The 26,524-nt window shown below is 48.0% G+C and overlaps 1 protein-coding gene across 1 annotated transcript in view; it reads left to right on the top strand.

Annotated features, from left to right (window-relative positions):
- CHP1 (calcineurin like EF-hand protein 1) overlaps positions 1–26,524 on the top strand; it is a 223,134-nt gene that overhangs the window by 146,524 nt on the left and 50,086 nt on the right. Inside the window, exons 4-5 of the mRNA XM_085627121.1 lie at positions 12,114–12,241; positions 23,356–23,417. Of these exons, the coding sequence (XP_085483247.1) occupies positions 12,114–12,241; positions 23,356–23,417 (190 nt within the window). The remainder of the gene's footprint in view (positions 1–12,113; positions 12,242–23,355; positions 23,418–26,524) is intronic.

The following is a 26,524-nucleotide window of genomic DNA, read 5'->3' as shown; positions in this document are numbered from 1 at the left end:
AAACCGACAGCTTGTGCTGTCTGGTAAGATCAACCTAAAAGTTCCCTAAAAGCGAGTAGTAGAATGATACAAGTCAGCCAATCAAAAGGATTATATAAAGGCTATGTCCCAGGGTAGTAACAAACACAAGAAGAGGAAGGCAAGCCATAGAAGAACAAAGCAAACGAGTGACATAAAGCCAAACTATGGTAAGCATTGGGCTGGCTGTAAGCCCACTGTATGTTTTCTGGGAAGCCCAAAGTAAGTCTTTCACAACCAGACAACTTGCACTATCTGATAGGTAACCTAAACATTTATATCCCCAGGACAGCACGCTGCAGACAAAGACACTGGGCTCGAAACAGTGGTTTTTAGGTCTCGCCTTGCTATCGCGTAAGCAAAGCGAGACTATTGTGGGTTTTAAAAGTGCTCCCAAAAAGCGGATTGCATGGCTAGCACGCGCACAATCACGCGCATCGTGCCGCCATGCAATCTGCTTTTTGGGAGCACTTCAAAGGGTCCGCTCCCCCGCCCCCAAGCGCGCGCGCGCCACGCTCCGCCGGGCTTGTCTTGTTTTGCATGCCATCTTCTCTCCTTCCCAGCGTATTAACCAAGCATCTGACAACGCTGTTTTTAACAAATCTTTCCCCCCCCCCCCTTGTTTTAACCCACCATGTCATCCTTCCTGATCGCTGTTGATTTAAATCCTTCCCCCTCACTTCAGCCACTTCCCGCACTATCACTCGAAACCCGGAAGGTATCGGAGTGCTTTATAAAAGCACCATTTACATTACAAAGACACTTTCAGTTTGAGTTTTTTTTTTCTATTACACACACAGGAATTAAGTGATTTGCCCAGGATCATAGGATGTTGAGCCAACGCAGAGACTCGAACCCGCTTCCTTAGGTCGAAGGAGGAGGCACGAATGAGAACCATCCTAAAATGAAAGGGTCGGTCAGCTTTCTTTTAATACATTTTCCATGTGTATAATGTCCATTCCCGTCCCACATGCATGACGCTCACCACGCCTGCAAACACTACTCCACCCATTAATCATGTCTACTTGTCACTCAGGCCTGCAATAAAGCTTCCACTTTGAGATTGGTTGACAACGCTTTGCCAAGTACTTGCTATCTTTTACCAGCCCACTCCATGGTTAGTACTCTTATCGGGGTTGCAGACCATAAACAAATCGCCTGGAATGCGCTCCCCCCGCCCCCGCCAAGCGCGCGCGCCACGCTCCGCCGGGCCTGTCTTGTTTTGCATGCCATGCCAAAATAAAAAACATCACCAAATATTGGTCATAACGTGCTGGCAATATTAGACTTTCGAAAGCATGGAAGGTCTATTGCTGCACGAAATTTCTCAAAGGTACCCACCGCAGCGCTCAAGAGGATACACAACTTGCCGTCAGCCAGCTTTGCCTTTGACATGCATTGGTTGTGTTAACTCACCCTCCCAGCCCCCGCCATTGTTTTTAACAACTCCTCCTGCTTTTAAACCACCACCTCCTCCTCCCGCTCTCTGCTGATTAACCCACCCCACTTCTTCAGCCACCTCCTGCGCCCTCATTTGTGTCCCCAAATGTATTGGAGTGCTTCCTGCAAGCTATTTACTTCACGCACAAAAATCTGGGGTTTCCACAATTCACAGCTACTTTTCAGTATTAAGACACTAATCCCACTGCTGCGCCGGATAGTGCCCCGTCACCAGGCACCTTAATTCCACATGAAAACACACTTGCAAACACAGGGCAAAATGCAAAGTACTGTGGTGGGGGAGGGAGGGGAGCGCGCACAAGCCCAAAAACGTGCAAGCCCGCTCCATTCATCAGCTTTTGGGTGTGTTAAAATCCACAGTAGTTTAATACACCATAACATAACAAAACATAGCCTAGCCTAACATAAAATAACAGCATAACATAACAGAACATAGCCTAACATAACAAAACATACCATTACATAACATAATAAAATATAGCCTAGCGTTGCATACCATTGCATAGCATACCATAACTTAACAAAATATAACATAACATAACAAAACATAGCCTAGCCTAACATAACATAACAAATCATAACATAGCATAACAAAACATAACATAGTATAGCATAACATAACCTAGTATAGCATAACAAAACAAAGCATAGCATAACAAAACACAACCAAACATAGCAGAGCATCACAAAACATAGCATAGCATAACAAAACAAAGCATAGCATAGCAAAACACAACAAAACATAGCATAACAACATAGTATAGCATAACAAAACACAACAAAAAATAGCATAACAAAAAATATCAAAACATAGCATAGCATAACAAAAAATAGCATAACAAAACTCAACAACACATAGCATAACAAAACATAGCCTAACAAAACATAGCATAGCAAAACATAGCATAGCATAACAAAATAAAACATAGCATAGCATAAGAAAACAGAAAACATAGCATAACAAAACATAGTATAGCATAACAAAACACAGCAAAACATACCATAGCATAACAAAGCATAGCATAGCAAAACAAAACATAGCATAACAAAACAAAACATAGCATAACAAAACATAGCATAGCATACACAAAACATAGCATAGCATACACAAAACATAGCATAGCATACACAAAACATAGCATTGCATAGCATAACATAACATAAGAAAACATAGCATTAAGTTTGATAAACTCATAGTAGCGGGCTAGCTAGCTTTAACGGGCAGTGAGTGTAAGCAACTCCGTCAACCCAGAAGCAGTCACTCGGTCACCTTTGCTCTTGTATTGCAGTGGCTTCGTTTATTAAACAGTGCCCATATTTATACTGTTAGCACTTTACTTGTGCAAATTTCAGGGCTCACAAAACTTTGATGAATCGAAATTCACAACTGAGGCTGTTAAGTTCGTGCTATATAAAACCCTAAGGATAAATAAAAAACATTGCCATTTACAATGTGAATAGTTCCAACAAACACAAGACCTTTTTCAAAGTACAAAACATTGCCATTTACAATACCAATAGCTCCAGCTCCAACAAATGCGAGACCTATTGCATTTCCAATGCTTGTTGCAGTGGGTGTGTTCTGCGCTTTTCCTTTCAACTTCAGCGCTGACACCGGAGGCAGATGCGCAGCCTAATATCTCAGAGCCAAATTCATCCTGATCTCAACCGAGGCCAAGCCCTGATCCCAATGTCGTGCAGCCGTTACTCATGCCTAATGGACATGCCTTTTGATGTATACCACCTGTTCGGTGAAAAAGCTGACAATTCCCTGGAGCATTTTCATGAAATCGGTGTAAAGCAGGCGCTGGGGTAAGTTGGTGGCTTGGTGCGACTCGCCCCTTGCAGCCCAAACTGTTGGATGCCACTGTTTGTTTTATCTTCGGATGTGCAGTGGTCAATGGTAAAGGTTACTTGTCCTTTTTACGTTTGCTGGATCAGCTGTCTTTGTTCATCTCATATATTATGGTGAGATTTCCTAAATGTTTGCCGCCTATTTTCTGCCAAAACTCTTTCTGGTGCCAGAGTGGGACTTAAATTTGGTTCTGGCTTTCCTAATGTGTGTTTAATGGGCAGCTGTCTTTCTGGTCGTGATATCATGAGAGCTTCAGGCCTTCTCGGTCTAGCTGTCTTGTATCAACTTTTTTCTGGACAAACTGATGTTGAGAACCCGAGCTGTGTTCCTGACAAAGGTAGTGCTATTGTTCCATGTCAGACAAGCTATTACCTTTGTAACATTCTTTGCTCCACTGTAACCCTTGAAGGAGTAGGGCAAACTTCATCGATTAAATACCAAGAGAGCTCTCCGTTTCCGCATTGGTATCATACTGGAGACCATTGGGTGGACAATAAGCTCTTTATGGGATTCTCAGTAGAAAAGCAGAGCAAGGCGGTGCTGAAGCGGACCATCCCAAGATGGAGAGTCCTCTGTATTAAGATCTGCTACGCATTGGCTAAGATGCTGCCTCCAGAAGGTCTGAGGGCTTATTCCACGAGTCAAGGCTGCCCCCTCTGCATTAGCATTTGGGTGCTTGTCCTGGATATCTGTTGGACAAGCCTGGAAAAGAAATTGACATCAGCGCTCACAGATCACGCTTATGTGCGGCATGGTTCATCACTTCTGAGGGGTGCCCAAAGTTGGCGCAGAGCCACACATCGCCACCTACCAGCACACACAAGCATTGCATTTTTTTGAGTTTTTGGATCCAGTGTTGGCGCCTAGGGATATTCAGAACGGTGACGAATCTGCTGCTGCGGTATCTGCCAGAAAGAACGTTACTGAAGGTAAGTAACTTGTTCATGTAGCATTTTTTTTCCTTGTGTTGGCACTTACAAAAGGCATTTTGTTGGCTTGCTGCACATACTTTGCGCATCTAGTTTATGGGTCTTTCATTTAAAATGCAGTCCATTTTCGGAATTGTGGTCTTCATTGCCTTCCATTAACCAATGCATTTGATAATGATGTAAAAACAGAAAGTCCAGGACTGAGTGTTTCGTACAGATGGAATGGCCTGGAAAGTCGACTTGTTCCATTGTTAATGAAATGAAGATCTTGATGTGCTGGGCTTGATTTGTTTCATTGTATTATGGTAGCTAAGAGTCCAAGGAAAGGAACGGCCACGCAGAGACCCTTAAATTTACCAACAGGTGATCGTTGCAACGAGATCAGTGATTAAATAGCGCTTAATCTTTTGTTCATTGAAATGTTTTATTGCTGTGTTGTGTATCCGAAGCTCATACAAGGAAAGATGTTCCCCCTGCAATATTATGAAGTTTGCCTTATAAATGAAACCATTAAATATTAAAGATTTAAAGGAGAGCACTAATTAAATAAGCATTGGAGACTAAAGTAGTTCATCAGCCTGTAGTGATTTCTCTTAGGAGAGTCCAAGGATTAACGACCTGAGCATCCGTCTTTCCTCCATCTTAAATATGAATTTTGTCAGCAAAGGATTGAAGGATATGTGCATAAAACCTGCATTCTTAGCCTGGTAAGGCTGACTCAGACGTCCATCCTTTCAGGTGCAATGAATTGAGCGGGATGAATTGCGTACCACTGAATTGTTTATAGTAACACCTGTTATTTAAATAAATAAGGAATAAAAAGTGCAGCACGAAGCATTATATAAAAATACATTGTGTGTGTATGCTTTTTACACATGTCAGACCCTCTAGCTTTCCCAGTGCCTTTTCCTTTGCTGTGCTTTTTGATTCTTCATGTCAATCAGAAATACAGAATCTCAAATGAGCATGTCTTTCGCTACGTATTCAGCAAAGGAAGTCCAAATACCCCCTTAAGTTTAGAAAGGGTTTGGTGGGAATGTAAGTTATTGGCATCTGCAATTTGTCGTTATCTTTTATTATTTTATTAGCAAATGCTCATTTCGGGTCTGGTTTAGGAGATACGTATTTGGTACCTCTGGCTTCATGGTCTATTTTTAGCCATAGTTTCCTTCTCCAATTACCCTCACCAATGGCTGCATTCTCCATTCATCCTCTTCCCATCAATCCTCATCTTTATTTTCCTTCCATCCTCACCTGCATTGTTCATCCACCTTCCTCAATGTCTCCATTTACTAATCACCCTCATCATTTTCTGCATTCTCCAAACATCCTCATTTTTGTCTTGATTCTCACTTTGCCACCATGCATATGTGCATTTTCCAAGAATCTTCCTGCATGTCTGTGTTCTTCATCCACCCTCATCCGGTCTCAATTTTCGCCCCTCCACCATCTGTGCATCCATCCCTTCCATGTCTGCATTCTACAGTCCCCTTAATCTTTGTCTGCATTTTCTACCCTCTGCCATCTGTGCCTCCATTCCTTCGATGTCTGCGTTTCTCATCTGTGTCTGCGTTCTCTACCCTCCATCCTCTATGCCTCCATCCCTTCCTTGCATGCATTCTTCCTCCCCCTCATCTATGTCTGCATTCTCTACCCTCCATCATCGGTGCGTCCTTTCCTTCCATGTCTACGTTCTTCGTCCACCCTCATCCTTGTCTGCCTTTTCTACCCTTCATTTGTCCCTCCATCCCTTCCATGTCTGCATTTTTCAGTTCCCGGCATCTTTGTCTGTATTCTTCATCCACCCTCATCCGTGTCTGTGTTCTCTACCATCCATCATCTGTCCCTCCATCCCTTCCATGTCTGCATTCTTCATCCACCCTCATTCGGTCAGAATTCTCTTCGCTACATCATCTGTGCCTCTATTCTTTCCATGTCTGTATTCTTCATCCACCGTCATTCTTGTCTGCATTTTCTACCCTCTACCATCCCTTCCATGTCTGCATGCTTCATCCACGCTCATCAGTGTCTGCTTTCCCTACCCTGCATCATCTGTCCCTCCATCCCTTCTATGTGTGCATTCTTCAGTCCCCGGCATCTTTGTCTGCATTCTTCCTCCACGGTCATCCATGCCTGTGTTCTCTACCCTCCATCATCTGTCCCTCCATCCCTTCAATGTCTGTATTCTTGATCCAACCTCATCCGGTCTGCATTCTCTGCGCTACATCATCTGTGCCTCCATCCTTTCCATGTCTGCGTTCTTAATCCACCCTCCTCCTTTTCTATATTTTCTACCCTCCACCATCTGTGCCTCCATCCCTTTCATGTCTGCGTTCTTCATCCACCCTCCTCCGTGTCTGCGTTCTTTACCCTCTATCATCTGTCTCTCCATCCCTTCCATGTCTGCATTCTTCATCCACCCTTATCTGGTCTGTATTCTCTGCACTACATCTGTGCTTCCATCCCTTCCATGTCTGCATTCTTCATCCACCGTCATCCTTGTCTGCATTTTCTACCCTCCACCATCTGTGACTCCATCCCTTCCATGTCTGCATTTTTCAGTCCCCTGTATCTTTGTTTTCATTCTTTATCCAACCTCTTCCATGTCTAGGTTCTTCAGTCACCCTCTTCAACGTCTGCATTCGTGAAACAACCTTATCTGTTGGTGCTTTCTCCATCTAGCTTCATTCTTGTCCTAATCTCCATCCATCCCCATCCTGACCTGAATTTCCACCCTCCATGCACGAATTTTCCATCTACCCTCATCCAAGTCGGGGCTGTCCTTCCACCCTCCTGTGTGTTTGTATTTTCCATCCACCCTCATCCAGCCTGGATTGTCCTTCCACCCTCCTGTGTGTTTGTATTTTCCATCTGCCATCATCCAGCCTGGATTGTCCTTCCACCCTCCTGTGTGTTTGTATTTTCCATCTGCCATCATCCAGCCTGGATTGTCCTTCCACCCTCCTGTGTGTTTGTATTTTCCATCCGCACTCATCCAGCCTGGATTATCCTTCCACCCTCCTATGTGTTTGTATTTTCCATCCGCCCTCATCCAGCCTGTACTATCCTTCCACCCTCCTGTGTGTTTGTATTTCCCATCCGCCCCCATCCAGCCTGGATGTTCCATCCGCCCCCATCCAGTCTGGATGTTCCATCCGCCCCCATCCAGCCTCGATTTCCATCCGCCCCCATCCAGCCTGGATTTTCCATCCGCCCCCATCCAGCCTGGATGTTCCATCCGCCCTCACCCAGCCTGGATTGTCGATCATCGTACGTTTTCACAAGTACCCTGTAAATCTGCTTCAGTAAAGTCTCCTTGCCAAGTGCAGATTGACCCAACCTGAGCAGGGAGCACCGAAAGGCTGGGACCGCCTCATCTTCTACAACTTACTTGGAGATAATGCACATCTTGAATAACCAACAAATCCTGACAGAAACTATCATTGGTAGTGTTTTCAACTGTGGAGTACTAAAGCACTTTTCACCGAAATTAGCACACAGGTACAAGAAATCCACACTTGAGAGGCTTTATGGATATACTAAAGGCCGGTTTTAGTGCATAATATATTAAGAAAAGCAATTGCGAAAATGTGCATTACGCTATGTAAAATAAGGGCAATATCTTCAATACAATATAAACCGTGAGATATTAAATGGCAATTTTTGGATGAAACGTGATGGAATGCTTTCATTTTTAGGCGCAGTTAATGTCTATATTGGCACTAAAAGCTTGTTCAAAATAGGAGTTCTCTAAGTGGCACACGCTCATACCTGCTCATATTCCATATTTTTGCTGTCCGAAGGCACGGACAAACTTTGTCTATGTTTTGTCTGTTCTTATGCGAGCCAGATAACAAGCACCAGTGTGCAGCCTTGACGCAGACAGTTTGTCATAAATCTCCTTCTAGAATACCTCCAGTCTCTCTCTCATCGTGAAGTTCTCGCATTAACTTAATGTTTTCAGCGTTATTATGAGAAAAATGAGCCCTGTGATTATTATTATTATTAAAGGATTTATACAGCGCATAGCTGCCCCAGTGACGGGGCGTCCCAGCGCTACCCAGAAGAACAAGTGCAGAGACTACTCCAACTAATACAAACCAGAATTACGGAGGGAAAAGCCAGGTCTTCAAGGCCTTGCGAAATAGCATATGATTCTACAAACCTCTAATAGAAGTCGGGAGGGAATTCCACAAAAGGGATGCCTGGACTTTAAAAGAACGTCCACCAGCTCTGACTCTTTGAAAACGAGGAGTGCAGACAAGGCCCGAGTTAGCGGAGCGAAGGGGGCGATTCGGGATATACTGAACAAGTATGTCATCCAGGATAGGGGGGCCTTGTTTCGCCAAAATTTAATGAGCCATACATAAGGACTTAAACTGTATTCTTTTAGCTATAGGCAACCTGTGCAGTTTGGGTAAGAGATTAGAAACCGAGCAAGATTTAGGAAGCGCAAACAACGCCCGAGCAGCCGCATTTTGAATGCGTTGAAGGCGAGAGATACACAATTTATTGGCCCCCAGATGAAGGGAATTGCCATAATCCAACCTTGACAGAATTGTGGCCTGGAGAATAGTTTGGCGGATCTCTGGATCAAAGTATCCAAGCAGGGGCTTCAACCCCCTCAGGAGTCCAAAACAGACCCCTGCAAGGACTTTGGACTGTGTATCGAAGGAAAGATCCCTGTCTATCCAAAAGCCTAGATTCTTGACCGCCTCTTTAGGCAGTGGCGCTGGCTTAAGCTGGTCCGGCCACCACTGTTCTGACCATAACGCACTGTCTTCTAGCACAAAAATTTCTGATTTAGCGGCATTTAGCTGCAAGCAGTTGGTTGTCATCCAATCTGAGATAGCTAATAAATCCTCTTTGAATTTGAGAAGGTTGTTTCTACAATTTTTTGAAAAAGCAATGACTAACTGGGTGTCATCGGCATAAGATACCAACGACAACCTTCTACTTTTGGCAACCACTGCTAGGGGCTGAACATAGATGGTAAACAGTGCTGGGCTCAATATTGAGCCCTGTGGAACCCCGTACTTAATAGCCTGCACCTGCGAATGGTAAGGAGGAACACCCACTTGAAAGGTCCTCTTTTCCAAGAAAGAACCGAACCAAGAGAGCGCCAAACCCCTGACCCCAATATCGCGTAGTCTACCCAAAAGGATGTCATGCGAAACAGTGTCAAAAGAGGCACTTAAATCCAATAGAATCCAGGCCACCGAGTTCCCAACATCCAGGTTACCACGAATACCCTCAATCACGGCCAACAGAGCCGACTCGGTACTGTGGCGGGGACGGAAACCATTTTGTGAGGGGTCAAGGATTTTATTCTCCTCTACAAATTCCGCCAAAGCGGAATTGACATAGGATTCGGTGACTTTGGCTGAAAGAGGAAGTTGAGAAATTGGACAAATTTCCAGGATCTGAAGGCTCCAAAGATGCTTTTTTTAATAGAAGAATCACTTTTGCATGTTTCCATGAGGTGGGCAAAGAAGCCGAGGACAACGATAAATTAATCAAATCCCTGACCACTGGGAGCACAGATGGAAAGACCAGGCTCAGTTGGTCAGGTCTCAAAGGATCAACTGGGGAACCTGATTTAATTTTACGGCAAAATGATTCCGTCTCGGCTATCGTAAGAGGAGGGAAAAAAAACAATGTTGATGCAGGGGCGATGAACCGATCCTCCCCTTTAGGTACTGGCGCCATGTTAATACTCACTACGTGCGGGCTGACAGTTGGAAGATTATTATAAATGGTCTCCACCTTTTGCACAAACAAATCAGCAAGTTTATCGCACTGAGCATTAGACGAGACAGGGGGGCCCGCTTTCACATTAGAATGTTGCATTTGTCTAAGAAGGGAGAAAATCATTTTGGGAGGGTTTTTACTCTCCAAAATTTTGTCAGCAATATAATTAGCTCTTGCTTTCCTAATCAACCTATGATATGACTTAATAGCGGCGCGATCGTTATTTTTTGCTTCTAACTCATAAGCACGCCTCCAGGTTCGCTCCAATTGCTTACAGACCTTTTTTGCTTTCCCTAAGGTTTCAGTAAACCACGGATTAGATGGCCCTTGTTTCTTCTTTGAGCTCAGTTTTGCCGGAATGCAAGTATCTAGTGCTGACGTCAGCCAATCCTGGAAAAGAAGATCGGCGGCCTCTATATTAGGGGAAAACTGGGGTGTTGAACTTACCAACAAATCTGAGAATTGGCTTACATTCAGTTTATGCCAGGGGCGTTTCATCACCGGGCAAGCACATTTCAAGGCCGGTTTACCTGGCAATTTTACAGAAAAGGAGACCAAAAAGTGGTCGGACCAAACCACAGGGACAGGAGGAGACACTATTAATGAACCCAAATTTGAAAATATGGGGTCCAACAAATGGCTGGCCACATGAGTGCATTCAGTCACGTATTGATGCAGTTGGCAGGCCTCCAGATCAGCTAAGAAACAGGCGATGTCAGCTTTGTCATTGTTTTCCAGATGGAGATTCAAATCACCCAAGATGGAGACATTTGCTGCTTTACTGGCTAATATCGAGACCCTACTCACTAGCGCCTTCCTGAAAGTGTTAGATGGCCCAGGAGGGCGGTAGATTAGTAATCCCGAGACCGTGAAGTTGCAATTAAAAGAAATTTGAAAAAACGCACTTTCACAGTCCAGAATATCCTCCTTCTTAAAACTACATAAGAAAGGCTCTTTAAGAATTAGCGCAATACCTCCACCACGTTTGCATGATCGGTTAAGTTGATATATACTATAACCTGGAGGTAGCACCAGCCAGCCCTCTGCACCAGAATCCTGGGTTAACCAGGTCTCCGTCAAGAAGAGACCGGTCGGAGAATCATCTGAGAGCAAATCAAATATTTCAGCATGCTGTTTAATAAGGGAGCGGCAATTCAGACTAAGGACCCGTAGTTCTGTTGAGGCCATGGGATAAGAACCCCTCCCCGCACTCCTAAAAGTAAAAAGGCACTGTTCATACTGAAAGAAATCTAGCATAGATGTCCAGGAATGCTTCATACAACTTGAGCAGTGTGTGTTCAGAGACAGAAGCTCAGAACGAGTAAAGGTAATCCTGTCAGTACATAATTGGGCAGAATTACTAGCAGCTGGCAGCGTCCCGGCGCGGACGGGCGCAGACGGGCTTGCCTTAGGCGCGCGCGTCCGCTGCGCGTCCGCATCGGGTACGGAATTTAAAGGTCGGTGGGCAGGGCCAAAACCTCTTGTAACTACTGATTGTCCCTAACCAGCCAATCAGCGCTTCGCACTGTCTAAAATGCGGAAGCAAGAGTTATAGCAGCAAGACCCGGTCACAAACAGTGTAAAAAATGCTATGAAAGCGGATAAGAAGTTATTTTAGTTAAAAGGCAACACAGAGCACAGTCAATTCAATTTTAAAAAACAAACCTCAATCTTTTTAAAATAACGGCAGCAGCACTCAGCACGAGTAAGGTGTAAATCAAAGCGTGCATCTTTCCTTGCATATCCTTCTAAAGTTATTCCGTTTCCTTTAAATATCATATTGTGCGAATATGGCTAGTACTGTTGCTACATCATCAACCTATAACAAAATATTGCTATACTGTGAATACATACCAGTGAAATTGCAAACAACAACCCGCTTTGTAAAATATATGTAAATGGTAATGAGCACACCAATAGACGTGGGCTCGGGGGTAGCGTAAAAGCAGTAATAAGGCAGATCAGACAACAATCTTTGAATGCTCTTATGTCTTTATACGTATTTAGGCTTGTGCCATCCCATATGCAACACCCTTGACCTCATCCCACTAGGTTTGCTGGAGTTCTACCTTTTCATAAACCCTTCTCTTTCTTCTTAGGGAGGACCAGGTGAATTTCCGTGGCTTCATGAGGACGTTGGCCCATTTCCGTCCCATTGAAGATAACGGGAAGAACACAGACTGTGGTGGTTCCGAGCCACTCAACAGCCGCATCAACAAGTTGCGCTGTAAGTACTGCCCTAGTTGTGTACGACGTACTGCCCTAGTTGTGTACGACGTACTGCGCTTCCAGCAAAACTGAATGCCTCCCTCTCTGCATGCATCTTATCCGGCAAATTGTTGGTTGCCTCCCTCTCTGCACGCATCTTATCCCGCAAGTTGTTGGTTATCTCCCTCTCTACATGCATCTTATCCTGGAGATTGTTGGTTGTCTCCCTCTCTGCATGCATCTTATCCCGAACATTGTTGTTTGTCTCCCTGGTGTTCGGGAGTAACAACAAGGTGTGGTCAGCCGACTGGTGGCCATTGACTCTGGGAGTCTGCCCCCACCCCTTCCTGGCTGCCCGTAACCTGGGAGTCCTATTTGACACCTCTCTTACCTTTGACAAGCAGGTAAATAGGACTGTTTCCACCTGCTGTGGGGTTTTAAGGGTGTTGAGAAAGCTCACCCACTACCTCACGCCCGACGCCCGGAAACTAGTCTCGGTTGCTCTTTTATCTTCGCGCCTGGACTATTGTAATGCCCTCTACCTCGGGATGAACAACATACTGGTCCACCGGTTGCAAGTGGTTCAGAACGCGGCAGCAAGGTTCGTTGTTAATGCCCCTAGGCGTTCCTCGGGAACCACGATCAGGAAACATCTTCACTGGCTACCGGTGTATGCCAGGATAAAATTCAAAACTCTGATCCTTATTCATCGGGCTCTCCATGACGCAGGGGCCAAGGGCATCAGGTCTCTCTTGTCCTACTACACCCCAGGCAGGGCTTTGTGATCCACTAGTCTAAAGTTGTTAACCGTCCCCCGGGTTGTGAAGGCAAGGTGGGGAGGCAGGGCCTTTTTCGCCCTTGCCCCCAGACTTTGGAATGAGCTTCCCCTTGACCTTAGGAATCAGGAATCCCTTATTTTGTTTCGTCGAGCACTTAAAACTCTGCTCTTCTCTGAGGCCTATCCCTAATGTTTCTTTCCTGCTACTTGACTGATTGTTTTTCCATCTTCTGCGCCTTGACGCCCTTGGGCAAAGTAGCGCAATACAAATCCCCTATCAATCAATCAATCCCTCTCTGCATGCATCTTATCCCGAAGATTGTTGGTTGTCTCACTCTCTGCATGCATCTTATCCCGAAGATTGTTGGTTACCTCCCTCTCTGCATGCATCTTATCCCGCAAATTGTTGGTTGTCTCCCTCTCTGCATGCATCTTATCCCGCAAATTGTTGGTTGTTTCCACCTCTGCATGCATCTTATCCCGCAAATTGTTGGTTGTCTCCACCTCTGCATGCATCTTATCCCGCAAATTGTTTGTTGTCTCACTGTCTGCATGCATCTTATCCCGCAAATTGTTGGTTGTCTCACTGTCTGCATGCATCTTATCCCACAAATTGTTGGTTGTCTCCCTCTACATGCATCTTATCCTGGAGATTGTTGGTTGTCTCCCTCTCTGCATGCATCTTATCCCGAAGATTGTTGGTTGTCTCACTCTCTGCATGCATCTTATCCCGGAGATTGTTGGTTGCCTCCCTCTCTGCACACATCTTATCCTGGAGATTCTTGGTTGTCTCCCTCTCTGCATGCATCTTATCCTGGAGATTGTTGGTTCTCTCCCTCTCTGCATGCATCTTATCCTGGAGATTGTTGGTTGTCTCCCTCTCTGCATGCTTTTTGTCCCGCAAATTGTTGGTTGTCTCACTCTCTGCATGCATCTTAACCCGCAAATTGTTGGTTGTCTCCCTCTCTGCATGCATCTTATCCCGCAAATTGTTGGTTGTCTACCTCTCTGCAAACAGCTTATCCCGGAGATTGTTGGTTGTCTCGCCCTCTGCATGCATCTGATCCCGGAAATTGTTGGTTGTCTCCCCCGCTGCATGCATCTGATTCCGGAGAGTGTTGGTTGTCTCCCTCACTGCATGCATCTTATCCTGCAAATTGTTGGTTGTCTCCCTATCTACATGCATCTTATCCTGGAGATTGTTGGTTGTCTCCACCTCTGCATGCATCTTATCCCGCAAATTGTTGGTTGTCTCCCTCTCTGCATGCATCTTATCCTGGAGATTGCGGGTTGTCTCACTCTCTGCATGCATCTTATCCCGGAGATTTTTGGTTGTCTCGCTCTCTGCATGCATCTTATCCCGCAAGTTGTTGGTTGTCTCCCTCTCTGCATGCATCTTATCCCGCAAATTGTTGGTTGTCTCCCTCTCGGCATGCATCTTATCCCGCAAATTGTTGGTTGTCTCCACCTCTGCATGCATCTTATCCCGCAAATTGTTGGTTGTCTCACTCTCTGCATGCATCTTATCCCGGAGATTGTTGGTTGTCTCCCTCTCTGCATGCTCCTTATCCTGGAGATTGTTGGTTGTCTCCCTCTCTGCATGTATCTTATCCCGCAAATTGTTGGTTGTCTCCCTATCTGCATGCATCTTATCCTGGAGATTGTTGGTCGTCTTCCTCTCTGTATGCATCTAATCCCGCAAATTGTTGGTTGTTTTCCTCTCTGCATGCATCTTATCCCGGAGAATGTTGGTTGTCTCCCTCGCTGCATACATCTTATCCCGCAAATTGTTGGTTGTCTCCCTCTCTGCATGCATTGATTCCTTGCTAGCCCCGCATTTTTGGGATGACCAGGGGTGGCCTTGCCATTTGATAGCCTCAGCACTGACCATACTATCCCAGGTCAGAGAAAAGCAGGAACCAAAAACTCACTGCCCTCCACCTGCACCACAGCAGTTGAGACAAGTTGTCTGCCAGTATTTCTTATTGTGGGAGTGGGGGGTGGAAATGGGGGCTGAGTATGTTGGACTGGGACATTCACGTTTTGCTTCGTGTCAACAGAGATCGTGACATGGCCAGTGAGTTCGCCCACTTCAGTTAGTCGTTCTTTTGCCTGCAAGTGATGGGGTTTTTTCCCAAGCACAATGTCATCACACATAGAGAAAGTAGTACCTCTCAGTGCCATGGATCTAAGTGCAAATGGGAATTTTTGTATTTTATTTTTGTATTTTTTGTATTTTTAATTTAAACCTTTCCTAGTGCACGACAGCTCCCAAGACACTGCTGGGCCCTCGCCTCGGCTTGCCGTTATGCTGTTTTGCAGCCCCTAGTCTTTATTCATTCTCCCTCTTCTAGAATGAACCCTCATCAGCATAAGTCAACCTGACCCACGTACTCTTGTTTTTGGTCTGCCTGGCTCTTCTACTGTGTCAGGCGTCCCCACACAGGGCTGAATTACTGACCCAGTCATCCGCACCTCTTTAGTTACACCTCTGCAGTGTATGTACTATGCAGGCAAGCAGCAGGCCCCATCCATACACATCCAGCCAATGAGGTGCTTCAGGTGGGTTAGCAGTGGGCATTCATTGGCGCATTTGGGGCCAATAGCGACTTTGAAACCTGTGGAACATGCGTATGTGGCAGCCATTGCGGGGCGGATGGCCGTTCATTTATTTTCAAATGACAGCCGCCCCACTAGCTGCAGCACAAACATAAGACGTGACACAGCTAATTTGATGCCACGTGCCCCTCTAGACCTGTGCTGCCCTCTGTGTCCAAGTCGGTTACTGTCTGGTGCCGCTTGCTGCTGGCTCCTCGTCATTTTAAAAGATGTACATTGCACCAGCCCTCTCACACTCTGAGCTGGCCACTTACAGTCCTAAAACCAGCCAGTCGCTTTGCCCTATAGTCCGTTCTGACACTGTGTCGCTTCTTAACTCCCAATATTGGCCTTTGCATTACGTGTCCTGCTGCAAAGAGTGAGCTGCGCATTTGGGCACCTATAATTCTGCAGCCTTGTATCCCGCAGTTCATACTTCCAAAGGAATAACCTACTCGGGGGCGTTGTGAACCCCTGCTTTAGCAGCTGCAGCAGGGGTGAAGTTCATGATGGGCAGCTCGGCAGACAAAGGCTCATTCATAATGTGGAAGAGTTTGGGGGGGTCTGAGTGAGTGTAGGATGGATGGATGGGTGTGTGAGTGAATGAAAGGTGGATGTATGGGTGAGTGATAGGGTGCCTGGGTAGATGAGCGGATGGATAGATTTAATGGATAGGTTTGGCGATGGATCAGCGGACGGACGGAATGGTGAAAGACTGAATGATGGATGGATGAAAGAATGAACGGATGACAGAATGTAAAGGTGAGATTGAGGATATCAGCAGGTTGATGAATGGATAGATCCTTGGATATGAAAGAGGCAAGAGTGCTTTTCTGGGGAGGGTTGTGATGACTTCTTCGTTTTCTTGGTTCCATAAGAGTTTTGGTTCGCAGTGGGGGAGGGGGGTATTTTAGTTGTCTGCCTACTCCCTTGCCTGCCGTCACCTCGTTTTATAATTCCCTGAACATGCATTACCTCCTCGTAAGTCTTCTTCGCCTCATGATAAACGAAGTGAGCGTCGGCTCCACACCAGATCCCTCCAAAGCAAACGTTAGCCTCCCATGCCTCCCCTTTCCAACATGGCCGACCCATATCACCCCTGACCTCTATAAGAAGAGGGTCGGCCCAACTTCCAGCCTGTTTTTTTGGTATTGCGCTGTCTATCCAAGTGTGCTTTCAGGTAAGTGTGGTCTTGCTTTAACAGGGACTTGGGTCCCTGGGTGGAGGCCCTGCTCTACCGGGCCCGTGGGCGTGGGGCTCCTCCCCCTTCCTGCCCCCGTTTCCTCTTGGGGGCGGTTAGGCTCTGCTGTAGCGAGCCAGAGGTCAATAGGGGGTGGCTGCGGGGAAATGCCGCCGTGGTGGCGTCCTCCCTAATTCCAGGTGTACGTGGTCTACTGTCCCCCTCTGTTCTGGTTTGGGCCTGCATGGTTCTCTTCTCATGGGTCAGGTCAGGGGGAGACACGGTAAACCGTAGTCTGTCAGCCTTCATGTACACGCTTTGGATTTCCGCATTGTGACCAGGTAGACCTCGTGGGCGGTTCTCGGCTGCCTACGCGCTGGAAGCAGGCTGCATTCAGTCGCGCGCAGGTTGCTGTGAGGGGCCGCATTTTGCGTTGGTCCCTTGCGGGTCCTGGCCTTACCATAGTGCCGGCGTCCGGGACGATGGCAGTTCCCGGTGCCGTTCCTTGCTTCGCTGCCCTCATTTCCACCCGTGATGAGTACATCATTTTCCGCCCACCCGGTCTCAGATGTTGAGGATGTGGACCTCCGGGATCGGTATGTCCAGGGCCGGGAACTGTGTGATGTTCTACAACTCCTTAGGGTCAATATGGCGTCTCCTGCTCTCACGGTCAATTGAACTTTCAGTGGGTTTCTTCTTGCAGTGCCAGTGCAAGGAGCCTGAGTCCCTTCCTCTGCTTTCTTCTATTAAGTAGGTTATTAACAATGTGTGGCAGGACAACGATACGCAGGCGTTTCATCGGTTTCTGGTCAAGCGCTATGCTATCCGGGACTTCGCTAAGGAGTTCCCTCCCTCTGTGAAGGTGTACTCTCTCATGGCTGGTCTTGCCACTCAGGGCTCCATCTTCTCCGAGGATGCTTCTCCTTCGAATCCGGTTGACAAACGGGTGGCAGCCGCGGCCAAGCGGGCCTATTCGGCAGCCATCTTTTCCATCCGTTCTTCAGCATTCTTGTCCTACACGGTCCAGTCTTTTTTGTTAGTAGCTTTTGGGGCTGTTAGGGTTACTCCTGTGCAGTCCATTTGCTGCTGGTTGGGTGCGAGGTCTACTGTGTTCATCAGCCCCATTGGGTTGGGCATGGCCTTTCTGGCTGTGCTTTCGCTGGGGTTTGTGGTTTGTTTCCCGTTGCCTGTGTTGTGTGCCTTTGCCCCTGCCGCTCCTTTCCTCTGCCTCTACGGAGTTGTGGTGTGTTGGTGGTGGATGGCCGTGGTATTTGTTTCTGGAGTCACTGTTCCTGCGAACCCTGTTGGGTCTTGGGGTGTGGCGGTTCCCCTTTTTGTCGGATGGGCGGCAACCCTGTTCTTATTCCCTTGTGTTGCTGCAGTACTTCTTCAGTCCCTGACGGGGCTGTTTGTGCCAGGTATGGGCTTCTCTTTTGCCCTGGCTATGTTGTACTACAGGTTGGGGGGAAGAAGTTGCCTGGCATTATTGGCCTCCCTGGGTTCGACTTCTTCTGCTGGATCATCTATGACAGTCTTGCACCTGTGTTGGTTGTTGTCATGGTGGTTTGCTGTCCGGGGGCTTTGTTGGTGCACTTTCCTTTCTCTGGGTTTGGGTTTTTTGACCTCCCCCCACCCCCCCTTCCACTTGGTGGTCATGTTTGTGCAGGCAGCTGTGTTTCGCACGCTGTTGGTCCCTGTGTTCTTTTGAGGCGGTCGTTTTCTTGGCTCTATGAGGGCTTTTGGTGCTTCTAGCCGGGCGGAGGTCCCGCTCCTGATATTTCTGGGTTTTGGCATGCAGCTGCCTCAAACTCCACCCGTCCACCTGGCTTAGAGTTACGGGTGGTCTCCACTGTGGGTGGTCGGTTTGCTATCCTTGTCCGGTGTCTGCCAATCCAGGACTTGGTGTTCTTTGAGGGTCGTCTGGACATTATCCATGGGATGGTGTTCTTGCCTCTCGGATGGCAGGACACCCTGTGGCCGGATCAGGGGTCTCTCCTGGGTCTGGATTTCACCCCTGTCCATCTATGGTTGAGGGTTCAGGGGTTGACGTCTGCTTCCATCAATGTGCGGCCTTAGGCTCGCCGCCACTTGTACCCCTTGGTGTATCATCCCCTGGCCCATTGGGATCCCTGCTTGGGGGATTACGAAATTCCAGTGGTGGTGTCTTTGCAGCTCCGTGCTGACCTGGGCTGGTGGTTAGTGGTAGGCCCATCTCTCCAGGGGTCTCCCCTTCCTGGGCTCCCCGTCCCGGGTGGTCACGACCGATGCCGGTCACCTGGGCTTGGGGGGCAACCCTGGGTTCCTGGTCTATTCAGTGTCGGTGGGTTCAGCTTACGGTGAGGTGCTACTCCTACTTTTGGGAACTGAAGACAGTTCTCATGGTGTGCCTGGTGTTTGCTTCTCTCCAGGGTCATCCTGTGTTGGTCCAGACAGACAGTCAGGTGGTGCGGGGGTACTTCACTCCTCGGGGTAGGGGGGGTGCCGGGCTTGCTCCCTTTGGCTGCTATTCCAGGAGCTGATGTCCTGGGCGGAGTCTTCGGTCCTGTCCCTCTGGCCGGTGTGTCTCCCGGGGAAGGAGAATGCTGTGGCGGATCACCTGTGCCGGGTGTTTCCACCTCTTTCTGCCCTCTCCCTGGGGTTCTCAGTGTTCAGGCTTGTGGTGGCTCGGTCCGGCCATCCGCGGATCGACTTGTTCATGGACGGGTTCAATGCTTTCCTGCCCCATTTCTGCACTCTCCATCTGTGCCCAGGGGCTTGGCGTGTGGAGGCATTGTCATTACCTTGGCCGGCCTCCTGTATGCCTTTCCACTATTTCCTTTGGTCCCGTGAGTCCTGTGCTGGTTCTGCATGGTGTAGGTGTTTGTCCTGTTGGTTGTTCCCGGTTGGGTTCGCTGTTCTTGGTTTCCTCTCCTGAGCGAGCTGGCTGTTCGGGAGTGCTGGGCTGTTCCGGCTCTGCCTTACCTGTTGCGGGGCCCCTGCTACCTGTGGGGATGTTGCGCCGGCTCCATCTGCTGGCTTGGCTCTTGAGTGGGTGACCTTGCTGGCTCAGGGTTGTTCTTTGGGGGTGGTAGACTTGCTGCAGGGTTCCTGCAGGACTTTTACTCTGCGGTCTTATTCCCGCCATTCGTCTTCCTTCTATCGTTGGTGTGGGCTGAACGGGGTCTGCCTGGTTCCGGTGGATCCCTTGCGGATACTTGATTTCCTCACTAAGGGGTTTTCCCTGGGTCTGGCTCCTTCCACGCTGAGGACTCAGTGGGCTGCCTTGCGCACTTTCAACTGTCTGGGGCTGGACGGCCTCGATCCTCTGGAGGTTCGCTTGCTACGGCGTTGTTTTTTGCAGCGGCCTCAGGCTATTTGCCTTGCTATGCCCTAGGATCTCCCCTTGGTTTTGCAGGCCCTCCATGGGGTCCCTTTGAGCCCCTGGGATCAGTGGATTTTGAATTTCTCGCCTTCGAGGTGGTGTTCTTCGTGGCTTTTGTTTCGGCTGGTATGGTGGGCGACCTGGGTTCCTTCCTTCGGTCTCCTTCTTGCGGGTCCTCTCGGTTTGTCTGGCGTTGCGCCCTGACCCTCGGTTTCTTCCCATGGTTCCTTCGATCATTGACCGCTCCTGTGTGGTGGTTTTGCCTTCGTTTCCTCCAGGGGTTGTCTCGAGTGCTGATGCTGCTCCGTCCCTGCTGGTTGATCGGTGGTCGCTCATGGTGTATGTAGACCGCACTGCCACCTTCTGTTGTTGTGCCAATATATTTGTGTCTTTTGGCACGGTCCGGTCACTTGCCTTCCGTCTCCACTTGAGTCGGTGGATTACGCAGGCTTTCTGGCCGGCCTACGGGTCCTGGAGGTCTGTGCTACCCGTCGGGGATTCCGGGTCGTTCCTCCCGGGGCCTCTGTTTCTTGGGCCTCGTTTCAGGGGGTATATATGGATGATATTTGCAGGGCCGCGACCTGGGCCTCCCCGCTCATGTTCATGGAGCACTACCTCCTGGGGATTTTGCGGAGGTGGTTCTCGGTGCTGAGTCTTCCATCCCTTTAATTTGGCCTTCCGGGTAAGGCCTGTATGGTTTGGTGTCATGTACTCCTTGTCGTTGGTTTCTTGTTCACTATGAAGCCTCTTGCAGGGCTTTAAGTGGGATGAAAAAATTGGGGGGTCTCTCAAAGGGGCATGGCCAATGTAAGGGCGTGGCTTAAAAACACCTAAAAATCTGTGCTTCGAATAGTGTGCCTCCCGACTTGTATTTTGCTGTTTCTATCATTGCATCCACATATATGATACAAGAAACATCATACCTATAACAAGTCAGGACTATTGGCTTTGTCAATGGTTGTTAGTTGCATACGATAAATAGGCAGCAACTATGGCTTGTAAATATTATTGAAAAAGCTTCCACTTAAAGCCCTGGTGAAGGACACTACAGCAATGTTGCTGCTCTGAGTTTCAAAAAGAGAAGGGAAATCCAGAGAGAAATGTCTCTCTTTAAAGGATTTCCCTTCCCCAAATATGTTCACCTGGCATGACGTCATGCCGTAACTTCTCCACTAGTGAGAAGTTAGCCGTGTGAGCACGCGCACATTGATGTGCCTGCTGTCTCGAAACGGGTCTCTGTCGGGCTCTGTTTTGTGCCCTGACACTTTTTGCCGGACTGCAGTCTGGGAAAAAAATAGACCGCCTGTGCCAGGGCACAAAACAGAGCCTGATAGAGACCCGTTTCAAGGCCTCCTTTAAAAAACTACCGGTGCTCAGACCCGGAGAGACCCCCCCCCCCCCCCTCCCCCCCGTCGCGTGTGGCAGCCCGGGATGAGACAGCTTCCCGGCGCACACACAGCCGCACCCGAGCACTTCACAGGTCTTTAAAAGACCATTTGCATGTTAATGAGGCCTCGCTGTTGTTTCACCCCTTCTAAGAGCCCCTGCAGCTCCACTCTGCCTATGGCTTAAAAGACTCAGACACTCCCCCCCCCCCCCCCCCTCCCCCCCCCCAGAAATGTTTTCTTAGCCCCCCCCCCCCCCCCCCCCCCCCCGAAATTTGTCTCTAGTTGCGCCTCTGGCTTGGGTATGTGCCCACTTCGTTTATCATGTGGCGCGGTAATGTCCCGGTAACTTACCGGTAATCTTCATTACTCCGAGTATTGTCTTCCTCGCCACATGAGTTCCCATCCCTCCCTGGGGTGTTATCGGCTCCATATTTGGGCTTGGTAGTTCTTCAGGCTTGGGCCGACCCTCCTCTTATAGAGGTCATGAGTGATATGGTCGGCCATGTTGGGAAGGGATGGGAGGCTAACTTTTGCTTTGGAGGGTTCTGGTGTGGAGCTGAAGCTTACTTCGTTTATCATGTTGGAAGGAAGACAATACTCAGAGTAATGAAGATTACCGGTAAGTAACCGGGGCACCACCGCTGGTTTTAATTTTCAGACCCACTATTATGCAGAGATTCTTCCTGAGAAACAGCAACGGAACAGCATCTCTGCATGTGGCCTGTAGTGCGTCCTGGGTTGGCTATAATTCAGTGCTGTGATTGTTTCTGGTTTGTGGTTCAAAATCTTGAAATGTTTCGAAAAACTTTCTGCACAAAAGGCTCGGTGTCACAGTGGGCTATCACGAGGCCGTTTTCTGCTATGCAGTCGGCAGCTGAGCTTAGAAACACTGGGCTGTAATAATCCCTTCGTGTTTCCGGGCTCTGCTGTCAGCAAAACATGCTTTACCTCGAAAATATTTCGACTTCGTGGATGCGCTCAAGAGGCCAAAAAGACGTGCTCAGCTCCCTTTGCTGGCGCAGCGCTGAAAGCCACCTCTTGAGTCATGTTAGGATTCCGGGGCTGCGTAGCGCTCTTCGTGCAGGCTAGCAGTACTTACCTTTTCAGCGCGAGTGCTGCCATCTAGCGTCCTCCTCTAGTAACACCTTCCCTCCACTACCCTGCGCAGCCATTTGACTCTCACATCTATATGCTCTTTCAAGCTTGTGCCGTTTGTCCTATTTGTCTTGGGAAATGAGATTTCTTCAGTGTCTGCTTTGTTACTGACGTGAAATCTTGTGTGTGTGTGTTTGTTTGTTTGTTTTGTGGCGCCTTGACTGTCATGGGGCCGGGTGGTGGGAAGATAGTCCTGGGAAGCAGTAAGTTGTGTGATATGTGGATTGATTTGGGATGTGTAGACAGTCCCAGGGCAGCAGAGGGTGTGTGGATTCTCATAGGGTCGGAGGACATGAACGGTGTGTTGATTGTTATTTGCAGCAGGGAGCTTTGTAATGTGCGGCAGGGAGCTTTGTAATGTGCGGCCACTAGCCAGTCCTCTGGTTGGGTGTGGGGTATGAACCTCTCTATGGCAGTAGGAAGCTGCAGCATATCCTAGGTCAGCAGGAAAGCGGGGCTTGTGCACTGTCAATGGAAATCTACTTATTTTTGTTTATTACTACCTATTTCTGTTTTTCCACACCTTTTTTTACTTGCCCTATAAAGGTTCTTTGGGGATTGGCTGTAAGTGGACGAGGCTCTTCACTTTCTGCGTCCACATGAAGTCTGCACCATTGGTTTTCATGATACTCAGTTGGTAAATATTTTTCCTTTGTCTTCCTTCTCCTTCCAGTTGCGTTTCAACTTTATGACCTGGATAAAGATGACCGAATTTCTCGCGATGAGCTACTTCAGGTACTATTGTAGCGGGATGTGCCGCAGCACCCTGTGACCCCCTCATCCTTTCGTATCCTACACTTCGACACACCCAATGTTAGGATCATTTTCAACAAACCCTATGTAAACTTTTCTAATGTGTAGCAATCTGCTAAGTGCTACAATTTTCAAATTGTATGTGTGTGCGCTAAATGTTGTCAGTTATGCGGCTGCAGTACAGTAGTCTGCTTTGTGGAAACCGCTAGGGTACATGTGGGCATCAAAGTCCATCAGCCAGGATGTTCATCGTTGGGAAGATATTGCGTGCTGGAATACAGTTCTGAGATGTTAAAGGTGACCACACCCCTGTCTTGCAACTTATAACTTTGAAAGCAGGATTTCTTCCCGTGCAATTAATTCTGGGTATAAGGCTAGTTCCACCAATCTTTGCATGGATCTCATTTACACACTACTCTTGTATTTTTCTGGGTTTCCGTCCTAGATGGTCATTGGTCTTCGTCTGCAGTGTGGCGCTCATAGATGGTGAGGGTGGAGGCTGGTTTTCTCTGTTTGCAGATATAGATTTTCCAATGGAGCCACTATTCAGAATCCACATTCAGGAGGCTTAGAAAGCAGCTGTCTCTTTCCGTGTCCTGCAGCACTAGATATCCGAGGTCCCATCTCCACCACTCCCATGCAGAAAAGAAAACCCACCAGTGCCTAGAAGTGATGGAGAAAGACCTACAGAAGCAACCAAGATTCTCTCGAAGTCCAGGAGTGATTGTTCAGGCCCTTCTTATGTGCTGCTGGAGAGAAGCCAGAATGCCAGGGGCTTTCTAAACCACCATTACGGTCCAGGAAGGCAGATGGAGTCTGGCCTCCGTGCTGGCAGACTGAACAGTAAATCTGCCAGCACGGAATACTGGCGCAGACATATTTAAATTCCACAGCTCCTATAAAATGTCTTAACTTCTGCCTCTTTTGGATTTCAGCAAATCAGAACTCTCAAGTTTTACATGTCTATGCGCGAGTTGCTCATCCAGTCCACATTTGTTCCTTAAATTTGTAGTTTTTTAGTTGTGCCAATGCCATTTTAACATTAGGACAGTCTCCAAATGAAGAGGAAAGTCTTGAACTTAATGAGCTGCCATTGCTTAGATGTGGGTCAGTTAAAAGCGATGGCAGGTTTTTGGATCTAGCTCTTCTCATGGACCTTACCAGGTGCAGAACACGCAGTGCCCTCCTAGAAACCCTGCCCGCAAATCTGAGCCCCGCAGTCATTAAAACTTTGTTGCTGTTTTTTCTTTTTAAGAGGGCTGGGTTTTACAGGCCGGGGGTATAGTGGTCCGACAATAAAACTGTGAGTGGCAGAATATCTGTCTCTTTGCCAGTGGCTACTCTCAGCAGTCTGGTTAGGAGCAGAACAAGGGCTGGCATGGTGTCTGGGATGTGGAATGCACACACAGTCACCACCTCAAAGGAGGCGCTTGTGGTGAGTGGGGACAGCAGCCAAGGGGCACCAACTACTAAGTTTAACACAGTGAAATGCTCTGGTCAAACTCAGTGGAGTTTGGTGTGTTCAAGAACAACCCTTGCCCATCATCGGAAATTTAGCGTAACATTTCCAGAAATGGGCTTGAAGAAGTTCAGGTCTTTGAAGCGGTGGGCAGTCAAACTCCTCATTATCGGCGAGCTGGCTGATCTATAGTCTGTTCTGGACCGAAGTCATCTGTGGCAGATACTCAGTAACTTTCCCAAACTAACGAAAGCCTCTGAACTAGTGGAGTATATGAATGCAGCGATGGGGAGGATTGTTTTGGGGAAGGACACTAAGTAGCTACGGAACAGGTCAAATCCCCACATCACCTGTGAGAAGCAATTCCAGATGAGTTTAACTTATAGAAGTGCAGCCAGAGACCACTGCGGAAATGTACTTAACAGTCAAGCACATTTGTTGACATGTTTGATGCTTTCTGTGTGTACGGACGGCGCATGTAAGACATTAGGGGGTCTTATGCTCTTGGAAACAAATTTGTGCACAGTTGGGAAACCAGTGTAGAAAGAGGGGCAGTCGGTTAGGAAATATGCAGTTTTATTTTACTACAGTAGACTTCTGATGCTTATACGATACATACAAAATGCGTTGTATAAAACCAGACTAATATATTGTAGCATGCATGTAGATGCACATGCTTAGCATACTTTGGAAGTTGTTTGTTTTCGAAGTCGCTTGAGTCATGAGACGTAGTGTGGTGACTCCTCTTGGTGTACAGTGCAAATGGGCACAAACGCCATCCTATATTGTATATGCCGCCATTGGGTCGACTGGTTCCGAACTCATTTTTTCAACAGCCGCATTCTGTTACTCTTCCACCCCACCACTGTCAAAGCCTTTAGGCATCAAGGGCCTAGCCCCTTTCGGCCGCCTAACACCATTTCCAGTCCTTCGCCATCTAAGACTGTTGCATGGGTGGTGGAACAACCACCTTTCCAAACTGTCCTCACTTTCATTCGAAATACCTGTGGGCAGACCATCATGAGGAGTGCAATCTGTGTTTATCCCCTGACCACGACATCCCCCACTGCCCATCGTGCCTCACCTTCCATTCTATAAAGGGCCTTTGGTACTGTAGAGAACGCCGCTAGGCACACAGCATGATGCAGCACCATGACATCAACAGGCAGGAAGATGCCCCTCAGAGCAGGCCGGGCCCCCAGAGCAACCTGCCGCGCACCTGACACCCAGCCCGTGGCCAGGTCATCAAGTGGGGTCTAACAACCAGCACATGAAGGGTGTCAACAGGGCACTGAAGATCGGGCCTTGCATAAGTCATGCTCGGGGTTATGAGTATGCCTTTAGCCCCTAGATTCAAACCTCCAAGATTAGGGTCCATAAAAGGCCCCTTGCCGAGGCTGCCTATTGATAACTAGGAAGTCCTGCATCAAGCCCCAGAACAGCAGTCTGGACAAGGATGGCCACAGGCCTTTGCTCTATGGCCGGCATAGGCTAAAGGCTTCAGGGCCCACCAAGCCTTCATCCGACCATGGACAGACAGACAGACAGACACACATTCCCCCCCCAGCACTGGCACCTCCAGAGCCGACTTCAAACCTCCATGCCGGAAATCAACTCAAACCTTCCTCAG

Source organism: Triturus cristatus, chromosome 9 (assembly GCF_964204655.1).
Source record: "Triturus cristatus chromosome 9, aTriCri1.1, whole genome shotgun sequence".
NCBI lineage: Eukaryota > Metazoa > Chordata > Amphibia > Caudata > Salamandridae > Triturus > Triturus cristatus.
The sequence above is the reverse complement of the archived record's forward strand: the minus strand, read 5'-3'. Positions and strand labels throughout refer to the sequence as shown.